Genomic DNA, 27,432 nt, shown 5'->3' with positions numbered 1-27,432 from the left:
CCATACCCCAAGAACCAGTTACTGTCTCTATAGATTTACCTATCCTAGATTTCCTATACAGAAAAACATTAAAAACAAGCAAACAAACAAAAAGCATCCTAGCAACAATAACAAAGTAGAACAGATAAAACCTCAGTTAGAAAGATAGCAGAAAATATTAAAAACTAGAAAATGGATCATAAGGGACATCAAATTATAAGGCACTATATTGTATCCTAACTGTATCTGCAACAACCCACTTTCCAAAGGATTTTGCATGTTAGCAAGGCTGTTCACATCCTTCGTGCATGGTCGGAGGGGATGCACCAGGGGTTTAATCCATGTGTATTCCCCTACACTTTTTTTTTAATGGAAGCAGCTTTGAAATGCGTCAAAAGGGAGATCAAATAATAAGATAATACATTTTGATGTAATTATGTCTGCCATAATCGACTTTGCAATGCTTTCTGTCTGGTAACAGTCCTATTCACATCCCTCAACTATGTTCAGAGGGCTTTACCAGGAGGCTAAATCCATGTGTGGACCCTGTAGATGGATTTTGGGCTTCCACTGTCATCCAGAGCCTTCTGCAAACCAGGTGTTCATAATCTGAGCTCTGATACCATTCCTTGCTTTAGATTTGGACGACCTAGCTGAATTCTTGCTAACTTCAGGAAGCCTTCCTTCTTCTCTGTCCTCTTCCACCCTAACACTTTGCTCCTTGTATTGTGTTGTTATCAGTTGTACATGCTGTTATTGATACACAGAGCAGAGCAGGAAGGGTCCTAATGCTGCTGGGGATTGACTTGCTAGCTATTAGGATGTGACCTGAGATTCCTTACCTTTTAAAAGACAGAGTTAGAGCTGGAAGTTGCTTTCTGAGCTAGCAGGGTGGCTTAGTGTGGTCTCTGTGAGCTTCCACCATGGCATAGGGGGACCGGGGCTAGACACTGCAGAAGGGGAAGGTGCAGCCCATCCACTTCATCGTCAGATCCTTGTAAAATAGCTCCCGGATTCAGGTGTGATTCTATGGGCAAGTGGATCTGCACACAGAGTGCTGTAGCGTAGGTTTTGAGGAGTATGTGAACCTTATATTATTAGATGATGATGCAGAAGCGATTCCTTCTATGACAGAGTCAAGAAAACAGCTGGGAGAGATCCCACTAAAAGGAGATACCACTGCTCTACTACGAAGTGTATCAATTTAGAAGTGATCACTGGAGTGAGCAGTGGGGGCAATCGCTCCCCCAGACCACGTTTCCGTTTCTAGGGTTACGGATACAGCTCTAAACCATGTGCTCGTATTGTCTTCATTACCCTTGCGTTCATACCCGAACCACAACCAGTGGCCTCCATGGGATGTTTTTATTTAAGAAAAAAAATAAAACATGGGGTTAGACTAAAGCTTCTTTGTCCCTGTGCCTCTGAAACCTTGTTTTTGTGTTTTCATTTCTTCCCCCTAAATATATAAGCCAAGACTGGCTTTTGATATTTTCTGTGTTTCTCTGACCTTTGTCTTTTCTGTTGGTTTGTAGACCCTTGAGGAAAAGAGCCATCGTTTTTTATTCATTAATTTCCTTTGGCTACATGCTGTGCTGTGCAATAAATGTTTGCTGGATAAATGAAACGATGTGATACCGAGGTTCTAATAACTCAGAAGGCATGGTTTCTAGCCACCTCATTACGTATGCTCCTAAGGTAGAACTGTCCTTATTTCCTCAGTTAATTGGTAAAAATAATATTTCCATTTTGGTCTGGTTCACTGAAGAAAGAAGAAAGTGTACAAGAGTGTTGTGACGCAAGACCAGACTCCCCAGGTCGCCATGACCTTCTCGAAATCCTCCGGTGCAGTCGGGTGGGGGTGGGGCGCAGTCTGATTAGCGCTCTTTCTGGCCAGCTCTGCCGGTGTTCAGTGTGCTGATCCTGCAGCAGGACTTCATCCCACTCCGTCTCACCGCGAGAATGCGCAGATCCCCGGATCATGGCTTCTGGAGAGTGGACGGTTCGTCCCCACCCCACTCTCCATTTTAAAGGGATCTCTAAGAGACTGCTAGCAGATTTACTGAAGAGTACCATTTTATTAATTAGACCCCATTTCTTGCCCTTTTGGGGGTTTAGGGAGACACAGTTTCCAGAATACCGAGTTATCTTGTAACCTTGCTGGCAACCTTGTTTCTTGACAGGCTGCTAACACCGTGGTGAAATAGATGTAACGCCTTACATTGCACCCCTGGATTCCAGAAAGACCTATTTGCATAAGGTTGGGGTCTGAGTCCCCTTGTCCATTTCAAATCCTGCCACAAACTCTAAAGCAATCAAACTCACTGCCATCGAGTCGATTCCAGGTCATAGCACAGCCTCTAGGGCAGGGTCCCACTCCTCCTGTGGTTTCGCAGACGAGAACGACTGGAGTAGAAAGCCTCATCTTTCTCCCACACAGCCGCTGCTGCTGTTGACAGCCAATGTGTAACCCACTAAGCCACCAGAGCTCCTAAAACCTTTCCAAGGAATGTTAGTGACCAAAGTACCAAAAGGATCTTGTTTGCAGCCCTAACCTGGGACACAACCCAAGGCACTTGTCCCAAGGCGGAAAATGAGGACGCATCCCGGTCCACTACCAATTCATACGCCGTGGATATTTTAGTAGTCGCCACACCCCCGCCTTGACTCTCAGCCCTGTGCGTTTACATGCTTGCAGTGTTAGTGCTAGTTACCAGGTGGCTAGACTTTTTGCACTTTCCCCCTTTTCCACCAGGCATGACTAGTGAGAAGAAACAGTTAATGCATCATCTCCAGTAGTAGAAAGAAACCATTAAGAAGAGGAATAAAGAAAGAAAAAAGTGGGGGTGGGAGGGAGGAAAATATTCAGTATGAGAACTGACTCAGTAATCTCTCCCCTGGTATTTGGGGAAATAATTTAGAATGGGTATGTCTTATTTGGGGACGAGCAAAAGACATCATACCATCTGCCTAAGATTGCTGGGCAGGCTTGGAATTCAGTGGTTCTTAAGTCTCTAACCTGCCCATTTCTTTTTGCAGCCGGAGGGTGAGAGGCGGGGATGGGGTGTGAGGGTGCGGGAGTGGCGGGGAAGCTAAAGGCCATCAAGTGAATTCTGACTCACAAGAACTGTCAGGCTAAGTAGAACTGATGCTGTGGGTTTCTGAGGCTCTACCTCTTCAGGGGAGTCGAACCTTCTCATCTTCCTCCCACTGAGCAGCGGGTGGGTTCATACTGCTGATCTGTAGTTAGCACCCAACTGGTCACCCGCTGCACCACCAGGGCTCAGAGAGCGTGAAAATCCAGCCACCGGATCCGCCTGAAGAAGCAGCTCTCGGAGGACTGCGATGGACTTGATTTTAGGGCATTTCCTCACGGCCTGGGAGCAGAGGCCATGCCCCTGTTTCGCTGACTAAGCAATGACCTCTTAGCTTCCTTTGTTTGGTTTTTCAGCTGCTTTGAGAAGCGTGGTTATTATTGTTTACCTTTCTTTGATAGTGACATATACAGATACATATACAAGGCATCTAGGGCAGCGACCTGCACATATGATTTTAAGCATGGGAACTAATTCGGGAAGGGAGGGGGCAAGAAAAATAATAGATTAGACAAAAGGTCTCCAAACCTAAAACAGACAAATGATTGGTTTCTCCCCATGGCCAGGCCAGGGTGGCTTTCACGGTCCTACTGGCGGCAGAGCGGAGATAATCGAGGTTCTGTTGGTTTCTCGAGCTCCCGCTCCAGTAGCTAGGGCATCCTGGGAGTCAACGCTAAAGCCGACTGGCTGGGAAATTGACTAAATCCCGTCTCAGGCCTGCCGGGTAAGGGATGTCAAAGTGGGCCAGAGTGAAACAATTGCATAGAGTAAAGCTTTTTCAGGTGAACCCAATGGTTGAGGCTTGCTTGAAGGAAATCTGCTTAAACATCCAGAAAAAGATACGCAAAGTGAGGCCGAACTTTTTGTCAATTTCCAATGCACTTCATTATGTGACTTCTGATGCGTTTTTGAAAACTGGAAACTCTCAGTTCATGCAATGGGCAGAAGAAGATCCTCGATTTACCCTTAGCCCATGTGAGCTAAAGACTGAGCGCTTGCCAGGGCGGGTGTTGAAATTTCTTCCTCCTGCCGCCAGCATACACTAATCCCGAGACGCAGCCGTCATCGGAGGAGTTAGTCATCCGATGCAGTTTCACACGAATGTCCTTGTGTCAAAGTACTCTTTAATAACAGAGAGCGGGTAACAAAATGTATTAAACCGTTTTTTTTTTCTCGGTAAAGGGCATTGAATCTCTGAAACAGAAAGTGGCTACCCACTGCTGTTTTAACCAATTAAACGCAGAGGAGTTTAAGTGCAACCTGATTTTTGCATGTTGAATGGACTTCGTGTTCTCCGTTCACATCATTTCTGTTCCAGTCCCTCCGAGTTACCCTGCAGTCACACTCCTGTTCTGGGGTTTGCTTTCGCTCCCCTGCTTCTTCCAAAGGAATTAGAAATCAAGACATTGAGTATTTTCTGTGTGGGTTTCTTGTATGATTGTTTCTCGTCTTGCAATGGCTAAATGCATTTTCCCCAAATAAGGAAACATTTCACATTTTAGCTTTTAGTGGCGGTGATATGTTCAATGCTAGACATGTCTAAAGTGAAATAAAAAGACTAATCCATTTTCTTCCATTGAAGACATTTGTTCTGTAATGGAAATTCAGAGGGAAAATTAAGTTCGACCAGCCTCCCCCCCTCCTTCAGTGTCTTGATGACTCCAAATTAAATTAATGGTAAAAATGGATCCTATTTTCAATATTTACTTAAAACAGGAGAAACAGAGGCTTTTGTATTTTAATTAATTCAGCTGATAGAGAGGTTTCTTTCCGTTCTTTCCATTTGGGGCGCACACGAACAGCGAACTGAACTGCGTAAGGTTAACGGTCAGGTTGGCTGAGTGAGTCTTCTCGCCTCCTTTCCCACTCACAGAAGGCCGGGCTATCAAAGACTCTCACTTGGATTGTGTGTTGATTTTTACAAACAGGTGCCTTATTAAGGATTTTGAAAAGCGACCTTCCGTCACACATCTCCTCGACCACCCGTTTGTGAAAGGAACCCCCGAGAAGGGTGTGTTTCTACAAAAGCAACTGGCCAAGGTCCTTCAAAACCAGAAGCAGCTAAACCTTGCGAAAACCAGGTAGGTGGTGTATCCAGACTCTTTCTGCTTCCTCTTGCTGGCTATTTGTAAAAGCATCTTGTCGTGTGTTCTGATTCGCCCGAGAGTGTCATTTACATGACACGGGTGCTCCAGGCCCAAGGGACACAGACAGAGAGAGAGAGAGAGAGAGAGAGAGAACGAACGAACGAGCAACAGACCCGTGCTGCCTACCTGTGCTTTTACGGATGATTTCTCTCAATGGCGACCGAGCGCCCTCACGTTCGTTTAGCTCTAGTTAACACACAACAAACATAGTTGTTTCTATTGCACACAGACGTGCGTTTAACCGTGGTTACTATAGGAAAGCTGCGCCTGCCTTAAAACATCTTTACTTGGCCCTTGCAGACTGGGGGACAGGAATGTAGCTTGTAAAGAGATTTCAGAAGGTTTTGCAAAGTGTGTGGTTTCCGCTTAGAAAATCCACTCGAGGCAAGTTAGCATTTTCCAGTGATTCCCCCACCATGGCCCTTAGAGCCTTCGCTCTCTTTTTCAAACAACAGTGATTTCCCGTCTTATTTTAAGAATATGTCTATAGCGTGGTATGTCTTCGCAGTGGTAACTGCTTAAAGCAGCATTCAGCTGCTGGCTAGAAGAAATAGGTCTGTGGTTTTCTGTCCAGAGGGTGGCAGACTTTCTCTGCAATTAAAAAAAAAAATGCAAATAAACCGGCTTCCCCCGGCTCAGCAATGATTTACTTTTAGGAAGCTGGCTAAGCTGCAGATAAGCGCCGGCCCATTATTATTAAAAGAACGTTCGAAGTACCAGAGGTGAAGAAAATAAAATATAATAACTCACAAGTTCTGAAATTATTCATATATTCTGCAGGAAATTGTTTACAAAAAAACTCACCACCGAATACTGGCGTCAGAACCTTAGGCTCAGGACGTGGAGTTTCAAGGTGACTCTTATCTGGTGGATTCGCTCCCTTCAACCAATGTCCTTTCTGGAGAGCTCCCAATATTATCCTCATCTGCCCTTGTTCTGCTACCAGTTCTACCTCTATGGCTTGCCTACATAGGGTAGGGAAATTCCCGTGACTTGGTGCCTTTTTGAAGTGGCGGGAACTTTATGTAAGCCCCAAGAACTGTAATCTCTCTTCTCCTCTCCTGCTTTGTGATTCCATCTCCCCGACCCCAACCCCACATCACCAGCGAGAAAGAACATAAAATCGACTCCAACCCAAACCGAAATCCCCCATTTAACTGCTGTTCATCAAGTCAGGCTGCTACTTCCTGCCTCTCTTTTCCCAGGCCTGTGATGGAGTTGTTTCGCGGACTTCGTTGGTCAAAGGTACCCATCTTTCACATTTGCTTGACTTGACCTCAAACAAACAAATGCCCAGGGCTGACTCCGAGGACCCTCCTAAGGGTTTCCGAGACTGTCCCTGTTGGCGGGAGGAGAAAGGCCCATCTTGCTCCCTCAGAGCCGCGGGTGGTTTCGAACTGCTGGACTCCCCCTTTACCACAGAGGACCCCTCCAGGCTCTCCCAGCTCCTTTCCTCTACTTTCTCTTTCTCTTTTGTGAACTCCTTTGATGTCAAAGCCTCTTCATTGGCAAAGGCTTCTCACAGGGTCATTGTCATTTTTTATCGTAGTTCAACCGTTTAGGCTGCGTTGAGCGGTCATTAGAATATATCTCACCTCACAAGTAGGTATCAGGACTTTAAACAGCTGCATCCGTGAGATGTGGGGCATGTCACGAAGCTCCCATCTACTGCACACGACTACCTCCTCTTCGCCAGTGCCTGGCCATGAGATGATTACAGAGGCTTGTGTCTTTTTTTAAGCTCATCAGAGAAAAATCTTGGGGACAAAAAAGAAGCCTCACATATCATTTGCTACTGACACTGGAGGTATCCAAGTTCAGATAGGATAGAAATCAATGAAAACTGGGGGAAGGCAGCAAGGCCAATACAGCCTTGTGGACTTTGTCTGCATAGTGATGTTCCCAGAAGGCACGATGGTGCAGTGGGTAAAGCCCAGGGTTTGAAACTCAGCTCAGCCACTTCTTTCTGGTGCCTTGGTTCCTTTGTCTATGAAATAGAGTTATTGCCAGCATTGTTAGTCAATACCTGTAACATGCGTAGAATAGTGGTTGGTAGTTAACCTTCAGGTAATGTTAGCAAGCAGTACTAACCAGAGCCATACACCTGGCTTATTGAATGAAGAACTCTCCATTTCTTTTTAACACTACCTGCCATGTGACTTCAATGTGAATGAATGTATCCCTAGTTGCTTACCTTACAGTGTCCTGAACATAAATAGCACTAAAAGGTACTAATGAATACCAAAAATATCAACTTGTTATTCAAAATCTAATTTATTCATCTCTTCATCCAAGAGACATTTATATGTGTGCATGTGTCAGGCCCTATGCTGAGCACAGAGATGACACAGGCAAATCAGGCACAATGTCCCGATAAAGAGCTAGTAGGCTGGCGTGTGATGCAATCAGGAGTCAGAGAAGGCTCAGCCTGAAAAGAGCCCAGTCCAGGAGTGCCTGGGACGAGAGCTCCTGGGAAAGACGCGTAGGCCAACCCACGCTGGGATGGCCAGGGAGGGCTCACTGAGCTGACGGAAATTAGAACAGCGGTTCTCAACCTGTGGGTCGTGACCCCTTTGGGGTTGCCTAAGACCATCAGAAATATGTGCTTTCCAATGATCTTAGGAACTGAGACACCGCTCCTCTATCCTTTTCCAGGTGGGTCTGCCCACATGCAGATACGCCCACAGATGAGTACCCATGTTGACTGTTACCCATGCTACACCATGCTGCAAGATAAAATCTCATTTATTTGTCATTAGAAATAAGTATTTCACAATATATAATGACATATTGTTTTTGTGATGAATCACTATGCTTTCATGATGTTCAGTTTGTTACAATGAAAACACATGCTGCATATCAGATATTTACGTTATGATTCATAACAGTGGCAAAATGACAGTTAGGAAGTAGCGATGAAAATAATTTTAAGGTTAGGGGTCACCACCACATGAGGAACTGTATGAAAGGTCACGACATTAGGAAGGGTGAGAACCACTGCCATAGAAGGTGGTTGGGAAATGGGTGTGTTCTAGGTAGAGGGAGCCGAGTAAGCAGAGGACAGAGAGAACTTGGGAGATGCTTTGAATGAGTTGTTGGCATGGCCAGAGGGCAGCATGAAGTCGATGGACTATGGAAGCAAGGGCTGGCAGGGGCCGTCCCAGCGGTAAGGTTTGCCCCGGGGACACCAGGAGCCGCTGGAGGATTTCAAGCATGGACATTCCCAGGAAGGTCATTCTGATCGCACGGTAGAGGAAGGGATGGCAGGGGCAGAACTGGAGGCAGAGATAGACATTAGTGAGTCCATCGTGGCTGTTACAAATGAGGACAGACCTTTAGATCATGGTGTTGTCCCTGTCGAACTGCCTCCTTTGCCATGAGGCCAGAACTGAGTGGTATCAAGCTACCTTTACTGAATAGGTGGATTAAAAATTCTTCAGAAGAATCCTGATTGAAATGGGGGTAAATACGGAAGGAAACTTCAAAGCTTCACGGAACTCAGACTTTCTGGAGCCATTGAGGCTGCACAGCTACCTCAAACCTTAAACCAAAACTATCCCGTGAGCCATCTGGAACCAACAGTTGCTGCTAGGTGCCGGCGAGTTGGTGCCGGCTCACAGAGACCCTAGCACAACAGGACAAAACACCAGCCTGTCCCGTGCCATCCCCACCATTGTTCTGATGTTTGAGTCCATTCTTGCAGCCACTGTGCCAACCCATCACCTCTTTCCACTGCCCCTCGACTTTACCAAGCATGATGTTCTTCTCCAAGCGCTAGTTTCTCCTGACAACACGTCCAAAGTACGTGAGAAGAAGTCTCACCATCCTTGCTTCTAAGGAGCATTCTGGCTGCATGACTTCCAAACATTGATTTGTTTGTTCTTTTGGCAGATCATGGTCCCTTCGTCGTTCTTCATCAGCAGCACTATGATTGAAATGCAGGATTTCTTCTTAGTCATCCTTATTCAGCGTTTAACCTTCACCTGCCTATGAGACAATGGAAAACACCCTGGCTTGGGTCAGGCTAACCTTAGTCCTCAAAGTAACATCCTTGCTTTGCAACACTGTACCGAGGCCTTGTGAAGCAGATTTAGGGTAACAATACACAATCGATGAGCTTAATTAGAAAAGAATGTCTGTCTTGATAATTTATGTTCTTTTAAATAATTGTCTATATGTGATTAAATAGGCTTCAACTGGGAAAAGTTAGATGAGATGCTTAGGCGGCAGTGAGTTTGTGCTAACGATGTTGAAACCATACAGAAAAGGATATAAAGGTATTGAGAAAGATGTGGTCAATGTCACTAAGCTGGACTCGGAGAAACTAGGGAATGTTTTGCTGTGCTATCTTGACAACACCTCTGCTCATAAAAGGCAATGGTATGGACAACACTTAGCTGTAACGTGGTTGGGATAGATTAGTGTTAGCGGAATTCAGCTTCTTGTTTTACCAAAAGAAAGATTGACTTTGGAAGGCATAGGGCATCCTAAGAGAATTCCATTAAGAAACTCGTAGAGAGAAAGAAGCCCTTCCAGAGAGCTTGGCTGGTCTAGGTATTTCTTACTTCCCGTGTGCATGCTCACCGTTTGATTTACGCGTTCTCTCTCTCCCCCTGCCGTCTAGTCAATGAGTCAATGCTGACTCATAGCCACCCCCTGGGGGTTTCCGAGACTGTAACTGTTTACAGGAGCAGAAAGCCCAGTCTTTCTCCCCATGGAGCTGCTGGTGGTTTCAAACTGCCAACCATGTGGATCGCAGCCCAATGTAGAACCACCGCACCGCCAGGGCTCCTTTTAAGGGTTCACCACATACAACTTCTTGGGAATTTCCACTGGGGGCAGCAAAGGGCTTTTGGAAATGTAGCCTCAAGATAGTATCATAGACTCCCCACATGCTTTGTCCAAATTGCCACTTTGGTCTCCCTTACCCTGCTGTCTTATTTGGGGAAAAGGTAAGTGTCTCTTGACCTGCTTAACCCGGCTGTTCCCCTGTACTTGTTTACATTATCATGAAATAGATGTTGTCCTAGGTGACAACTCCTTTCACATCCGATCAAATGCAATGGTGAATCTTTCTAAACCCCCAACTTTCTAAGATAGAATTTTTTCAGTGATCCAAATAGTGCTAGCCCCCTAACTAGAGTGAGTTGTGTTTTTTTTTTAATCATGAGAGACGATGCAAAGGAATGATGCCTACTGAGAAAACTGCCTTGCTGCCCTTGCGAAGGCACAGGGATGCTCGTCACTGTCCCTTGGGGGAGAGGGTTGTAGGTCATTAAAGGCTGGTGAAAACTCAAGCATGTATCCTCCTGTGGGGGGGAACATTGGAGTAGAACTGGGAAGAGATCAGGGCAGAGGAAACAAGGATAGTGGGGCAAAGGGCCTAAAAGGAAGGTTGGCTTCGAGAAAGAGTCTCTAAAACAGGTGTCGGATGAACTCACAACGGAGTCATGCACTTGACAAAATGGCATTGGCAGTGGAGTAGATGATGCCCATAAGACTTAGCAAAATTTAAGTCTAGCTTTCCTATGAATCAGGCCAGCTTTGTTGGCCAATGAGATTCTGACAGTACTCCTCGACCAATGAAATCACGACAGCATTTCAGTAGTACAATGTCTAAGCCATTCAGAAACAGTCTTCTTTGCTTCTGCATTTCCCCAATATTCTGCTTCTACTCCATGGAGCATCTTTCCACCTGTAGTTTGGTGCTATTCAATTCATGAACCTTCTGCAGGAATAAAATTCATCTAATAGATTAATTTTCTTAGTAGCTCAGTTTCTTTTGACACAGAAAAGACATGGGAAGAGGTTGGCTGAAGAGACACAGTCTATTTGAGACGGGAGAAGAATTCTAGGGGAAAGAGACCCCAAATCTACATGTATCTTACAGTATTCCTTTACTACGTCCTGAACAGGATAGAGACAAGAAATAAACCATCTATATGAAGAGCCATCAGCAAGGAGTTGTAATGGTGTCTAAAGGGTTCAAGGAAACATGGCTACAGCAGGTAGAACACAGGGGAAAAATATCCGATCGGAGACCGATTGATTCATCAGTCACAGGCAGGCTGAAGGAATGGGGAAGGGACCATGATTGAGCTCCATACACTCGCAGACTAGAAAAGTTCATAGACTCAATGCTGTTCTCTTTTTTAGCCTAGAGGTTGGCTTAGATTGATGTGATAGATGAACAAGGGGACAAGGGAATCCCAGTTACTAGTGAGGGTGTCCTTGGAGGAATTTTGAGGCATGGAAGAAAGTGAAGTTAGAAAGGGTTTATTGACTTTGAGATTAGGAAAGGGCTGAGTCAGGAGACTGACAGTTACAATGGGGACAATGAGAGTATGGGAAGTTGTGGTGTTATAGAGAAAAAAGACCCCAAATTCAATATATTTTATAGTGACCCCTTTATTAAGTCCATTATTAGCCCCTTTATTAAACAGGGCAAGGATACAACAAAGATAAAGACAAATCATTTGGATGAGTGAGACCATCAATTTAATGGAGTCCACAGGATTCACAACCTAGGGCTACTTAAATAGGACATATAAATGAGGGAGATTGTTACAAGTTCATGATTAGTGGCCGATTAGTTCATTACAGTTTCAGATGGGACTAAAGACGTGGGAAAGGGGCCATGGTTGAAATCATATACTAGTGCAGTTTAGAAAAGTTTTCAGTGTTGGTTCTGATAAGGCTTTCTGATCATCTTGGCAGGAAAAGGCATACCTAATAGCCATGTGCCACAAGTATTTCCATTTCAGTCACTGGCACACCAGGAAAGTTCCTGCGTTCCAGATTGCTCCTGCTAGGGCTGGCCAGAGGAGTCACATCAAACGCACTCTGGATCTCAGCATGGATTTAGGGCTCCCACTGTAAACCATAACCTTCCACAACCCAGGACTTAGAATATAAGTTCTAATACATTGGTGAAAAGAGGACTTTGAGAACTGAGATCTTGGGAACTTTTGAGAGATGATTGGAGCTATTACCCCAGTAATTAAAGTGATTGCATATAGATTAAAAAAATCATAATGTTGAATGAAGAGTTTGGGACAACTTCAGTGGAGTAGAAATAAACATTTTAAAGAGCTGAGGAACCCCGAGAAGAATTTTCAAAATGATTGGTGGGGGGCGAGGAAAGCTATGCCTCAAGCCCTTGTGTGCCTTAGACTTCTTCCTTTAATATTCTAGGTTTTTGGCCATATTCTAACTCTCCGAATGGTTGCATGTTGACCAATTCTTTTTGATAGCATGACTGTGGTTGTTCCCTCCATATTCTTTCGATACGTCTGCATCATTCAATATTTTGCCTATTTCACACTCAAAATAAACTCACTGCCATCAAGTTGATTCCAACTCATAGCAACCCTATATATCAGGGGTGGGGAATGTCCAGCCAGCGGGTCATATAAGGCTCACAAAACCATCAATACCAGCTACCATCAGACGGCTCAGCAAAGAGGAGGAATCACCACATTAAGGATGACTTAATTAAATGTTTGACTGGGCTACTTTTAAAGTGGATAATTTTGTAAGGCCCTCAAATGATATTATAAATATCCAAAGGGCTCTTGGCAGTATAAATCGTTTCCCACCCCTGCTATCTAATTGTCCCCTGTGAGTTTCTAGAAATCTCTTATCTTTCTCCCAAAGAGTGGCTGGTGGTTTCAAACTGCCTCTGTAATCTAGAGAACCTTTCACTCTTGAATTCGAGGCTTGAACTTGTCCTTCGATTCTTTCAGCATGAGACACGCTGAGTGTGTTCTTCTCTGTCGGTTTCCTAGCCCGGGTCTTGGCTTGTGTCATTGGAATGCTTTCCTGGAATGCTGCCTTTGGACATTTTCTGCTTCGCTTGTTGACCTCATGATTTCTTCCATTTGCTTTAGCTCCTCTACATTCCAGTTACAGGGTTGTTGTTGATTTTTTTTTTACATTGATTTTGGTCTTTCTTTCCTGTTTTGTTTTTTAAGCGGCTTTTTGCTCTCTTCACGTATGATGTTCTTGATGTCATCCCCAAACTCATCTGGTCATTGTTGTTCAATGTGTTGAATCTGGTTTTGAGGTGGTCTTTAAATGCCGGTGGGATGTACTCAAGCTTATATTTTAGCCCTCATGGACTGTAATTTTCTTCAGTTTCATCTTGAACTTGCATAGGAGCGATTGATGGTCTATTCTACAATTGAACCCTGGTCTTGTTGTGGCTGATGATATTGACCAAGACCCATCATGATTTCCCACAGATGTAGTCCATTTGATCCCTTTGTATTCCATCGAGTGAGGTTCATGAGTATGGTTATGCTGTTGGGAAAAACGTGTTTACAATTAAGAAGTCACTAGTCTAAAAAAAATTGTATTATGCAATCCTTAACTTTATTTCTATCATGAAGGTCATATTTTCCAACTACTGATTTTTCCTCTTTTTTTCCAGCTTTTTCATTCCAATTACCAGTAATTATCAATACTGCCTCATTGCATGTTTGATCAATTTCAGCCTGAAGAAGTTGATAGAAGTCTTCAATTTCTTCATCATTGACTCTAGTGGTTACACGAACTGGTCTTGTATTTATTAGTTGCACTGTAGTCTTCCTCGTAGGTATATAGATGTCATGCTATCACAGACAACATTGTACTTCAAGATCTTGACATTGTTTTAATGATAAATGTGACGCCAATCTTCTTGAACTTGTCATTCCTGGCACAGAAAACCACCTGCTGCTTTCATTCAGAATGGCCCATTCTAGTCCATTTCAGCTCACGCGGGCCTAGGATAATGAGCTTGATGCTTTCCAATCCCCCCCCCCCCCCCCCCCCGTTAAATAGTTAAAGTTAGAGGACAAATAAAGGTTTCCCCTGATATTCAAAAGTAGAACATACCTATGAAATCTTTCATATGCCAAAGTAGCTTGAAATAAAGAAGTTATTACTATTAGTTTATGTTCTCAGCCTCAACTGCCATCAAGTCCCTGCTGACAGATAGTGACCCTATAGAATAGGGTAGAGCTGTCCCTATGAGTTTCCAAGACTGTAACTCCTTAAGCCTTAAAGCAGTGGTTCTCAACCTTCCTAATGTCGTGACCCTTTCATACCTCATGTTGTGGTGACCCCCCAACCATAAAATTATTTTTGTTGCTACTTCATAACTGTAATTTTGCTACTGTTATGAATCGTAATGTAAATATCTGATATGCAGGATGTATTTTCATTCTTACAAATTGATCATAATTAAAGCATAGCGATTAATCACAAAACAATATGTAATCATAATTCATGAAGTGTCATCTTACCCCCAATACTGCTGCTTTCAACGCAGTAGCTGCTTTTAACAGAGTAGCTGCTTTCAACACAGCAGCTGCTCTCTACACATGTGTGACTGGTCCGCATAAGTACATTATGGCACCAACCCTGTCACATACACCTGTATTTGAATGGGGTGTATGTGATGGGTTTGGTGCGATGATGTCATCATGCTGGGTACTTGTATGTGGGCATATCTACATGTGGGTGGACCCACCTGGAGATGGATAGAGGAGCGGTGTCTACTTCCTAAGACCATCGGAAATATGTGTTTTCGGATGGTCTTAGATGACCCCTGTGAAAGGGCTGTTTGACCCACGGGTTGAGAACCGCTGCTTTAAGCTCCATTTTTTTCTCACTCAGAGCCACAGGTGGTTTTGAACTGCTGACCTTGCAGATCACAGCCCTATGTGTAACAACCATACCACAGGGCTCCTATTTTTTTACATGGGGGAACATTTTTTTTGGCATTTTCAGACCTAAAAAATAGCCCAAGAATCATACCCACTGACACATAAAAACGTAAACTAAATCCAACAGGCAGGCATCAAAAAGGTGTAGAAAACTGGAATTTTGATGACCTCCAATTTTCCTAGATAATTAATAGGTGTTCTGATAATTAATAGATGGTTGTAGCTTTAATTCCACATTTTGAGTTTTGCCTCATGAGCAGGAAAGCGTCCCGGAGTGTTGCTCCATCTGTGTCATTAAGACTGCCTCTCCTGGGAGGGGGCAGCTCTTCCCCGGTGATTTTCAGCGCCTTCCAGCCGGAGGGGCACATCCTCCAGCGAGGCTTTTGGCAAAGCTCAGCTGCAGTTCCGGAGGCTGTCAGGGACCAAGCCCTTGGAAGGGAAACACCGTTCCTGGTTCACAGCCTGTTCTTAGTCTGGAAGCGCCCCCAAGCCTGTTCACCAGGGGCAACACTGCTGGTGTTAGAAATATTGGTGGCATGGCTTTCGGCATTGCCACAACATGCAAGCCACCACAGTAGGACAAACTGACAGATGAGTGGCTGCCAAGGAAGCGATGACCTCTGCAAGGCTGTGAAAACGATGACATGTTGCGGTCACATTGTTACTTAATCCGTCAGGGATGCTGGTCAACAATTTGCTCGTTTCCTTTCTGCCAGTCCCCCATCCTTGACCCACCAAAGAACTTTTGCACAAAGAAGTCTGAAATCCCTGAGTTTATTAGTAGCATCTGGCATGTCAGTTCACCTGTAAGCTCCAGGGACACAGAACTGACTAAAAAAAATGCTTTTTATCACTGCACAAGTGTCACTGAGAGCAGAGCAAGGCCACTCCGGAATTGCGTGGGCACAGGAAGGTGCCCGGTTCTCTCCTGCTCACTAACCTCTGGCTACCGCTCAACTCTGAACCTCAGTGGAAGGAGAAGCCTTTGAATGCCACGCCTCTGCAGGGTGGCTCGGGACTAGCTGAAAACACAAACGTTAATCCCCCAAATGCCAAGGGTCTACTCTGTGTATTACTTGGTGGCAGAATTAAGTTGCTAGATTTATTTTCTTGCTCTGTTTAATGGATTTTGATTCTGTTTATGCAATTTGCCTGAGGCTGATTAAAAGAATAACCTCAGCTTTTCTGATTTCATTTCAACTTGCAGCAGTGACCTTTAATACAGCTTGCTCACGGCCGAACCACCAGACTTCCCCCAGTGTAGATCTCTCGTCCCACCCCCTTTGATGTGCCAGTGAGTGAGTGTACCCATGAGCCTGGCACATCACAAACCTAATGGGATCCTGGATTTCTGTGTCAATAATGACTCCAGAAGTTCACTTCATACTGTTCTGAAAATGCGTGACACACAGAAGTTAGAGATCCCCTTAATAAAGAGATATGTCATAATTCGTATGTCATAATTAGTCACAGGTATGTCTTACCTATCTATCTCTAAGTGAATGAATGAATGAATATTTCATTGCTGGTGTCCCTGCTTCTTGCTGCATGGGAAAGGTGACTACACCAACGCTTCTATTAGAGACATGGTTAGGATGGCACAGTTCAAGTCGTTATACAAAAAACCTTGGCTTTATGGAAAAGTGGTCGATGACCACAAAATGGAGGATGATTACATTGTTACATAACTGCCAATTACATAACTGCTAAACTCCTGAAAATCGTAGCCTAGTCAAATAGGTACATAACTTTAATCATCATATTACTTTAGTGTTTGTTACATCAAGAGGGATATTGTTAATGCACAAACTATAGCTACAGATAGTATATTTCTTACTGTAAATGTGAAATGCTGGATAGCAAGATAGTATGCGAACAGTAGATGTATATCAAAGAGTATTTAATATGATGGATGACAAAATTTACTAAAATTCTGGTGAAAAGTTTGCCTAGATAAGAAACTACTAGAAACTATAGTAATTCCCAGCCACATTAAAAAATGCATTTTAAATACATTTTAAAAATATACATCTTATATGGGTGCTTGGTAGCTATAACTTGAAGTTCTGGGTAAAGATCAACCCCTTGTGGAGTATCATATTTTGACTCTCACTAGGATGATGCCACCTCTTTATCAACCTTGTTGTCGAAGGATGAAAATGATTAGGAAGAAGTATTTTAATTTCATTTTCCCTCCACACTTTTTGAAACCCCCCAACCTTACCCCTACCACCCACCATGTCACTAACTTTGGATGCAGTACACAGAGGTATTTGTCTTAAATGCTTAAGGACCACCATAAAGCTTCTTTGAGCACGGACATTCCCTGTCCGCCTTCTGTTCTCCGCCCTCATTCCCAACAAGTCTGTTTCCTTTGTATCGGATAAGTGGCGGTGGTGACGGGGTGTGGGTTGTTTGTCGGTCCTTCAGGGTCACGTGTGGAAGGAGGAGAGAGCCCTGATGCTTGGTGGGGCGGGATGGAAGTGGCCTCCATCGTGGTCGGCCACTGGATGATTGCCTAAAAGACCAGCGTGCATTTTTCAGTGGAGCGATGCCCCTTTACTAGTGTTCTCGCTCCCTGCCATCAAGTCGTTGCCGACTCACCGTGACCCTAGAGGGCAAGGTAGAGCTCCTCCTGTGGGCTTCTGAACTTGCACAACTTTACAGGAGTTTGAAAGGCCCATCTTCTTCCTGCAGAGCAACTGGTAGTTTTGAAATGCTGACCTTGCAGTTAGCAGCCTTATGCATACCCACGACGCCACATCCAGACTCACTGCCCTGGAGCCGTTGCTGACTCTGGGTTGTCGGAGACTGTAAGCGTTTACCGGAGTAGAAAGCCCGTCTTCCTCCCGTGGAGCAGATTGTGGTTCCAAGCTGCCGCCCATATGGGTGGCAGCCCAATGTGTGACCACTATGCCACCAGGGCTCCCCTGTACCACATAGTCCCTAAAATTAATAGATTGAAAGAGTTTATGTCCTTTTCATCCTTGAGTTATGATTCAGAGCACCTATTTCTATTGCTTTGTTCTTCCTCATAATTGGAAGTGAGTAGAAGAATGTTTACTGCCACACCTACTGAAGCTCCTAGCATTTCTATTTATGCCTACCTGCTTGAAAGTCACCATTTCTAGAGATATGGTTGGCTGGAAAGCAGGAAGAGGCCCAGAGCTCAAGAGGTCACTTTGGGGCAAAAATCAAACCGTGCTATTTGTCAGCATCATTCATAGGACCAGCAACTCAAACAAAGAAGTCTGTAGGCCCAGTGATGGGTGCTAAGAGTGCTTACATCGGAGCTATTTCGGCCTGAATGCAGACACAGAGATTAAAGCTATAGCGAAGGTAGTAGCACTTTGGTAACTTATTCCACCAGAGAAACTTCTCCAGTCTGAATATGTGCAAGAGCATTTAGAACAAGTATCCTTGGATGTAATATTTCAGACTCACTTCATTTCTACCTTGTTTGAGCCATGGACGAGAAACCAGTTTACTCTTTCGTTGATCCTTAAAAGCTAAGACCAGTCATAGTTATATACACAATCCTCTCCTCTACACCAAACTCTAGGAACAAACCAGAGCTCTGAATCTCTTACCCGCTAACTTTCAACCCCAAATTCCAATTGGCTGAGAAGCTAGGCTGGGTAGCCAACATGGTCTCATCAGTGGTGGGGTTCATGATTTGAATTAATTAGACAGAAGCACTACCTGCTTTTTTGTTGAGTTCAGCGAACCATTGGTTCAAATGACACTTGTCATCAGGGTTCTCTCTAAGGTGGAAATCACAAGTTTACATTCATTACTCTTTTTTAATGTTCATTCGCATGACAGCGTATGCTAAATACCCTTAGTAATGTTCATTCTGTTAGTAGGTATTAAAAATTAGAAGGAATTACCAAGGGCTCAAATAGAAAGTAAAGGTTTAGAAAATGATGATGGCAGCATTTGTACAAATATGTCTGATTCAACTGATGTATGGAATGTTATAAGAGCTGTAAGAGCCCCAATAAAATGATTTAAAAAACAAAACACAAATTAGAAGGAACTATGTTTGTGAAATTTATTTATGCATTTTATAAAACTTGTTATACTTTTGATAGAATACTACATTTTTATTCCCTTGCATTTATTACTTCAGGAAATAAACATGTAACACACAGAGCAAAACGCCAAACACCCAGAGGGTGACATGCTGTCATTCGTTTCAGCTTTGTGTTATGCTCCATATTCCCATGAGACAGATGAGTGCAATCCCTCAAAGTGTTCAAGGAGCTCAAAATAGGGTCAAACCAATTGCTGTAAGTTCAGCATAAGTGGAAAGGGGTTTTTCCAAAGATGAACATAATAATAAATTCAGAGAAGTCTCCTGTTTTGGGTATGTCAAACACAATGACTACTGAAAAAACTAAAGAAGAACTTCAAACCTTGAGTTGCAATAGTGAAAGTTTTTATGGGCTAAATATTGGATGATGCAGGAAGCATAAAAAAAGATGGAAAGGACACACAGAGTCATTGTACCAACAATAACAAAGCAGCATTCAACCATCTCAGGAGGTTACTATATGAGCAAGAACCAACAGTACTGAAGAAAGAAGTTCTGCCCTTGAAAGCCTTAGCCAAAAACAAGGGTTCAGTAATTGATAAAATACCAATCGAAATGTTTCAACAAGCAGAAGAAGCGCTCACTTGTCTATGCCAAGAAATTTGAAAGATAGTTACTTGAGTAACTAACTGGAAAAGATACATATTTGTGCTCATTCCATAGAGAGGTGACCCAACTGAATGGTCAAATTATAGAACAGTATCCCTGATATGACATGCAAGTAAACTTCTGTTGAGGCTCATCCAACAATGGGTGCAGCAGTATGTGAACAGGGAGCTGCTAGAGGTTCAGGCTGGATTCAGAGGAGGATGTGGAACAAGGGATAGGTCTTGGCTGAAAGCAGAGGATACCCCAAAGATGTTTACTTCTTTTTTATTGACTATGCCAAGGCATTCAACTGTGTGGAACATAGCAAACTATGGAAAACCTTGAGAAGACTAGGATTCCAGAATACTTCACTGTGTCCTTGTGGAGCCTATACATGGATCAAGAGGCAATTATGGGAACAGACATGGGAACACTGCATGGTTTAAAACCAGGGAAGGTGTGCATCGGGTTGTATCCTCTCACCCTACTTGTTCAATCTGTGTGCTGAGGAACTAATTAAAGAAGCTGGATTGTATGAAGAAGAAGGTGGCATCAGGATTGAAGGAAGGCTTATTAAGAACTGGTGATACACAGATGGCACACCTTGCTTACTGAAAGTGAGGAGGACTTGAAACCCTTGCTGATGAAGACCAAGGATTGCAGCCTTCGGGGTGGATCACAACTAAAAGAAAAGAAAACCAAATCCCGACAACTGGACCAATAGGGACCATCGGGATAAATGGAGAAAAGGCTGAAGTTGTCAAGGGTTCATCTTGTTCGGATCCACAATCAGTGCTTAGGGAAGCAGCAGTCCAGAGACTAAAAGACGAGTTGCTTTGGGCAACTCTGCTACACAAGACCTCTTTAAAGTGTTGAAAAGCAAGGATGTTACTTTGAGGATTAAGGTGGGTTGTGTTTTCAGTGACCTCATATGCATGTGACATATTCCTTGCAGTTGGGCAGTGAGTAAGGAAGACAGAAGAGGAATCCATGCATTTTAAAATATCGTGCTGGCAAAGAACACTGAAAGAGCCATGGCCTGCCAAGGGGATAAGGAGATCTGTCTTGGAAGAAGTACAGGTAGAATGCTCCTGAAAGGCAAAGCTGGGGAGACTTTGTCTCACAGGTTTTGGGCACGTCATCTGCATGTGGCGTCTTGTTAATGAGACATCCTCCCGTCCTTGTGCTGGATTCTTTCTTACAATTCAGAGTCTCGGGTCATTTGCTCAGCATACAGATTAAATCTGTATAGTGAATGGATACAGCCCTAATGCGCACCTTGTCCAATTTTAAAACATTACCCCATGTTTGGTTTCAATGACTGCCTATTAGTTCCACAAGAGCATAATTAAGTGTTCTGGAATTCCCATTCATCTAAATGTTATTCATACCTTATTAGGAGCCACACAGGTGAATGCCTTTGCACAGTCAATAAAACACAGGTAACTTCCTGTTATCCTTTGCTTTTAGACAGGGTGGAGCTGGCATCAGCAATGCTATCACTCACTCAATGTCCTCTTCTGAGTCTGGCCTGATTCTCTGGCAGCTCCCTGTAGATGTGCCGCTGCAACTGTTTTGAATGATCTTCAGTACAGGGTTACGTGTGTGATATCAATGATGTTGTTCAATACGTCCAGTACTCTACTAAGTCCCTCTTTTTCTGGAATGGGCACTGCTATCGATCTCTTCCGGTCAGTGGGCCAGGTAGCTGTTTTTGAAATTTCTTGTCATCACTTTTTAGTTAGAGATCTATGTTTTCCCATTGTACAAGAATTTTTTCAGGAAAATTGGATAATAGATGCTATCCCCAAGTAAGGCACTAGGTGGAGCATGCTCACTGAGAGGAATTTAAATTGACTGTCACTCAAACCGAAAAATCCAACTCACCACCATGGAGTTGATCCCGACCAGTGACGACAAATCTCTTAGTGAAATCAAAGGGAATATATATATATTTTTTTCTCTTGAATTTCAATTAAAAATAAGTAAATTTAGTGTACAACACTTTTCAGAATGATATGTGAAGTTCAGCGAAAATAGCAACGCACTGCCATCAAGTCAACTCGGATTCAAAGCGCCCCTAGTGGACAGAATAGAACTGTGCCGGTGGGTTTCTGAGACCCTCCGTCTTTACCAGAGTAGAAAGCCTCCTCTTTCTTCCACGGAGTAGCTGGTGGGTTTGGACTGCTGACCATGGATAGCAGCCAACACCTATGGCTCTCTGCCACCAGGGCTCCTTGCGTAAAACAAAGCAGATAAAACCTGGTGTCGACTAGTTTCTCTCTTTCTTCAAGAAACCCTCCAAACACTATAATCAAAAGAGCAAATGAAAATAGCAGTTTCAGAACAAACATTAGTTAAGGAAGAAAGACAAGTGTTTTGTTTTTGTTTCTTAGTCACTGGAAAAGAAAGTGACCTTCTTCCGAGTAGATATGTTATGCATCTGTGCCAACTCCTACATTGCTAGCCTCAGTCTGGGATCAAATCATCCTAAGAATTTGACTATTTGTAAATAGGGGCAGAGGTACTGATGGCTGATAGCATCAGGCGAGATCTTTTAAAAGCTATAAGATAGTATTTTGCAAAGAGGTTCTGAGGCACAAATCTAGCTTTGCAGACAGCATGTGCAGGAATCCTGGATTCTGAAAGCACTGCTGAAATGCGTGCACTTTGTGTGGCCATGCTGGCATTTGAAATCCCAGTGGCCTCGCTTCCAGCATGACAGTAACCCACAAACCACCACAGTCCAACAAAGTGACAGACAAGTGGTGGCATACACTTAAGACTCCGTATATAGAGCCGTTTGAGGTCACGTCTTCCTTTTTAGCTACTGTAGTGGTATGAAAAAGGTGTCAGGGTACATCAAGAATCCATGTCTACTACATGGGACGTACCCCAACACCTTTAGTTAAAGCAAGCTCCTGGAACCTGGATGGATAGAACTCCTATCTCGATGGTGGTATCTCCTTCACCTTCCAAGATGTAATTCCTAGAAGATGACAGGGAACTAAGCGATCATGCTTCCTCTTCTGGTGAATTTTCATCACCAGGGAGGACATTCTATCCGTCCTTTTGTTTGGCTATCAGTATTTCGAGTTATGCGTTAAGGTTTGAAAATGGTTGGTTCCAAATTTGAGTAGGATTGGTAAGGATGATTTGGACAGCTCTTTTCCCTCTTCAAAGTGTTTGTATATCCATGACTGTATATCCTTGCCTTTCACCATGATATTGATGGAGTAGTCACGAGGATTTCTAATGAGGATTCTGGCAGTTGAAGGCTTTGGGGAGTGGTCCAAACCACAGCACTCACAACCCTGACACTTGGACCCTGTACTCATAACTTCCAGGCCAGTGCTTCCCCCACTGGACCACATTGAGGAGTGATACGTTTGAGAAGGGAAGTAGGAAAGCCTTCTTGGGCTTGAATTGATTTTACACCCTAAAGACTATATTTTAGTATACCAAAAGGGATTGGTATTGAATGCCAGCTACATTTTTATAATGCCTGGTGAGTGGTATCACCCAAGAGAAAGTCTCACGTATATGCTCAAGGAGATAAACACATTGTTTCTAATAGCAAAAGCTTTATATCAGTCTAAATCTTGATAAGCCTGAGACTCTCACTCTCCCCCCCATTAATTAGCTTCCAACTCATAGCAATCCTATAGGGCAGGATATAACTGCCCCTGGGAGTTTCCGAGACTAATTTTTTTTTACAGGAGTAGAAATCCTTGTCTTTCTCCTGAGGAGCAGCAGGTGGCTTCAAACTACTGACATTGTAGTTAGCAGCCCAACCCGTAACCACTACACCACCAGGGTTCCTTAGCATGGGACTTGGTGGCATAATGGTTATGTGTTGGGCTGCTAACTGCAAGGTCAGCATTTCAAAACCTCAAGCTGCTCTCAGGAGAAGAGTTACAGTCTCAGAAGCTCACAGGGGCAGTTCTACCCTGTCCTATAGCATTGACAGTGAGTTTTCAGAGGTAAATAAGTTGGTGTACAGTCATGATGTAATATTACCAGTGATTAAAATGAAAAAAAAATTAGGTTATATATTTAAACATTGTTTTCCAAAAATTGACAATGTTAAATGAGAATAAAAAAGTCTACAGCCATGGTTCTCAACCTTCCTAATGCTGTGACACTTTAATAGAGTTTCTCATGTTGTGGTAACCCCAACCATAAAATTATTTTTGTTGCTACTTTATAACTGTAATTTTGCTACTGTTATCAATCGGGTGACCCTGTGAAAGGGCCGTTCGACCCCCAAAGGGGTTGCAATCCACAGGTTGAGAACCGCTGGTCTACAGAATAATGTCAGATGTCCTTAGTATAATGAGCATTCATGGAATTGGTCTACTATTCATGGGTACCTCTATGCGTGTTGTATACATCTGTGTGCCCATAGATAGCATGCCGATTCTGTACATGCTTAGTTGTGACATTAGTCTATGGTGGGCATTTTTACTAAGCAAATGCCAGTGTTCGGCAGGCCTGTTGGGGGAAGCTTGTGCTGTGGAGCTGGTTTGACCTCTGAGAGCCCTCCAGGGACAGGAAGAGTACCAGGGGACAAGCGCTGCACTGGCTCTTCCTGTCCCTGTCCCTCGCGAAGTCTGAAGCTTTCATGTCACAAGACTGTGAACCGGCCCTTCTCCCTGCCCTGTTTCTCTGGCCGTACGCACTGCCGCGATGCTTATCCTTTCTTGATCATTTCTAGGCACACGAGGATGCACACCCGAAGGCCCTACCACGTGGAGGGTGTGGAAGAATACTGCCTTGAGGATGATTTGGTCAATCTCGAGGTTCTGGACGAGGTACCAAATATTTTGCACCTAACGCTTGGGATGGTATTTGTCTCACGTGAATGCACTGACCTTTCTGTGGTAGCCGTCTTCTCGGAAGGTCACGGAGACAGTGGAATTGTTGAAAGTCTTGGGGTGAGGTGCAGGGAACATTTGGTTGCTGTGCCTATGAGCCTGTGTTATATGGATTCATTTCCAGTTTCTGAAATGATGATGAGAAAATATGGGTTTTTCTAGTCAAGCCTTTTACATTGTAGACCCACAGGACGGACTAACGGCTGGACGTATTTTCTGTATTCATAAACACCTGCAACTTAGCCCTAGAAATCAAGACCGTCGTTTGTTTGTTCTAAAGAGGAACTTCATGTAGGGAAACTGGAGTTAATCCAGCTTATTGCATTGGAAGTTTAAAAACGGTGATAATCCCCATTGGAAATACTCATGCTTCATAGAGCTGTTCATTGCAATGGGTCTATGTCTGCTGATTCGCACTCAGGGGGGTGGGTGGCCCTTGCCTTCAAGGCCGAATCATTAAAGTGTAATATGAAAGTATTCAGTTTTGTATACCCATCACATATATATTTTAAGTGCAATGCTTTGAGAAATGATCGTACTAGAGTGTATTGGTTTTATCAATAGGAATGGCCTATTAAATCAAATTCAAAATAGAACACTCTGATTGGGTGAGGCGGTTTTTCACTGTAAGAGATACTGGCTGTGTTGGAGAGCTCCATATCTGTTTGGAAGTCCTTCGACCTCCTGTGGGGAGCTCTGATGGTGCAGCTGTGCGTTACACAGTGGGCTGCTAACCACAAGGTTGGCGATTCAAAACAAGTAGCTACTCCTCTAGAGAAAGATGCGGCTTTCTGGGCCCACAGCACAGTTTACAGCCTCAGAGACCCACAGGGGCCGGTCTACCCTGCCCTCAGCGTCTCTGTGAGTCAGAGTGGACTCCACAGTAGTGAGTTTCCCTCCGTGTAAAAGTCCAAATGAATCCATCTAATCCAGGATAGGACTGTTCTCAGTGCTCCCAGTGGTGGAGTGTTGGGAATTAGATTAGATCGCTCGACCTTTCTCCTAAGGCACCTTTGGCGGGATTCCAGCTTCTAAGCCAAAGACTTCGCTGTCTACGTCTATCGCTAACATCTCTTCGTTCAAGGTGGTGTCTACATTTAGAATCTTTAAGATCAGTTGCAAGATTTAAATGGCTAACTTTCATCTTTTAGAGAAGAAGTATTTTTAAAAGAATGGGTTGCTATTTGTGGAATTTCTCTTTTAATTGGCAATAATCTTTCATTTCATTGTCACCTATCCTCATCGTAGGACACAATTATCCATCAGCTACAGAAACGTTACATGGACTCGATGATGTATACCTATGTTGGAGATATCTTAATTGCCTTAAACCCTTTTCAGAATCTAAGTATATACTCTCCACAGGTAAGTTATTCATTACAGACATATTACTCCTTAATAAAAAAATAAATAAAATTTACAAAGGACAATGAAGGAAAGAAAGTTAAGAGTGAAATTATGTTACTCAAATGGGTCTATACTCCAATATGCAAGTATTGATGTTATAGAAACTGAATTCTTTCTTTTTTGGGTTGCATTTTAAAAAATAAGCTATAATAATAATAGTATTTATATTATAATAGATTAAAATATAAGTATATATACATGTTTAATATGCATGAAATATATATTTTTAGTGAGCTACATTGCCTAATTCTCATAACCCTTTTAGGCAAGTATTGTTTGTTTTAACAGTTTTATTGGCATATAACTCACATATACGATTCAATAGTTTGATCATATTAAAAAGAGTCGCGCCATCATCACCACAATAATCTATTTTAGAACATTTTCTTCTTTGTTTTACTCATTGTTATTGGCTCCCCATTTCCCCAAAACCTTTTCAGCTCTCCCTCTAAATCCAGTTACTGTCTTGATAGATTTACCTGCCCTGGCTTTCATATACAGAAAAACATACCAAGCAAAAAACAAACCTAAACAACCACACCAGCAATAATAACAAAATTAAACCGAGAACAGCCTCAATGGAAAAGAAAGCAGAAAATATTAAAAACTTGTGCAAAATTCAAAATGATTAAAAAGGGAAATCAAATGAGAAAGTGTTCAATTTTAACCAACTTTATCTACCATAATATACTTTCCCATGCACTCTCTTAGACAATTATTATTATTTTCAAGCCCACTTGGAAGATAAGGAGAATTGGTGCAGAGAAATTGATTCAGGCGCACAAGCTCATGAAAGCAGTCAGTTCAGAATTGGGATTTGAACTCGGGCCTGCAATCTCTAGAATTTGTGTTTTCTGAACTTCCTGATGCAAAGACACCCTTAATAAAAGGCTAAGTCTTGGTTTCAGGGGTCACAGAGCCTTAGGAAGTGTAGGAAACATTGTCATTTTCCTGTACATTGACAATGTTTTTCTTCAGTTCTCCAGGCTTTATCATGGGGTGAAACGAGTCTCAAATCCCCCCCACATATTTGCGTCAGCCGATGCTGCTTACCAGTGCATGGTTGCTTTCAGCAAGGACCAGGTGAGAATGCCCCTGCTGCTGCTCCTTTCCTGCACACAGCCACACTGTCTGGAGCCCTGTTGGGTAAGAGTTGAACTGCTAACCACAAGGTTGGTGGTTCAAATCTAGCAGCTGCTCAGTGGAGGGAGGATGACTGCAAAGATTTACAGTGGCGAAACCCTAGATAGGGTCTCTATGAGACAGTCTGGCCTTGCTGGCAATGTGGTCTTGTTTTGTTTATCAGTCACACTGTTAGATGCTCTGCATCTTTTTCTCCAGAAAACCTCTTATCCTGGGTGCCAGAGCAGACCCAGCAAAATAAGAGATGAAACAGCAGCTCAGGCAAACTGGAACACTGATGAAGTCAAGTCAGAGTAGAAGGAACATGACGTGAAATGTTCACCTCAAGAGTGTGTATTTTCCCCACTGAAATGGAATGAGGACATTCCTGCGACGACTATCCTGAGAACA

At 43.4% G+C, this 27,432-nt stretch overlaps 1 protein-coding gene across 1 annotated transcript in view; it reads left to right on the top strand.

Annotated features, from left to right (window-relative positions):
* LOC101639637 (myosin-IIIb) overlaps nucleotides 1–27,432 on the top strand; it is a 315,696-nt gene that overhangs the window by 217,177 nt on the left and 71,087 nt on the right. Inside the window, exons 9-12 of the mRNA XM_045299040.1 lie at nucleotides 5,003–5,155; nucleotides 24,333–24,429; nucleotides 25,741–25,857; nucleotides 26,878–26,982. Coding sequence (XP_045154975.1) covers nucleotides 5,003–5,155; nucleotides 24,333–24,429; nucleotides 25,741–25,857; nucleotides 26,878–26,982 — 472 coding nt within the window. The remainder of the gene's footprint in view (nucleotides 1–5,002; nucleotides 5,156–24,332; nucleotides 24,430–25,740; nucleotides 25,858–26,877; nucleotides 26,983–27,432) is intronic.

Source organism: Echinops telfairi, unplaced genomic scaffold, assembly GCF_000313985.2.
Source record: "Echinops telfairi isolate 266 unplaced genomic scaffold, ASM31398v2 ScPeMD7_4;HRSCAF=17, whole genome shotgun sequence".
Classification (NCBI taxonomy): Eukaryota; Metazoa; Chordata; class Mammalia; order Afrosoricida; family Tenrecidae; genus Echinops; species Echinops telfairi.
This window is presented reverse-complemented; position numbering and strand designations above follow the sequence as displayed.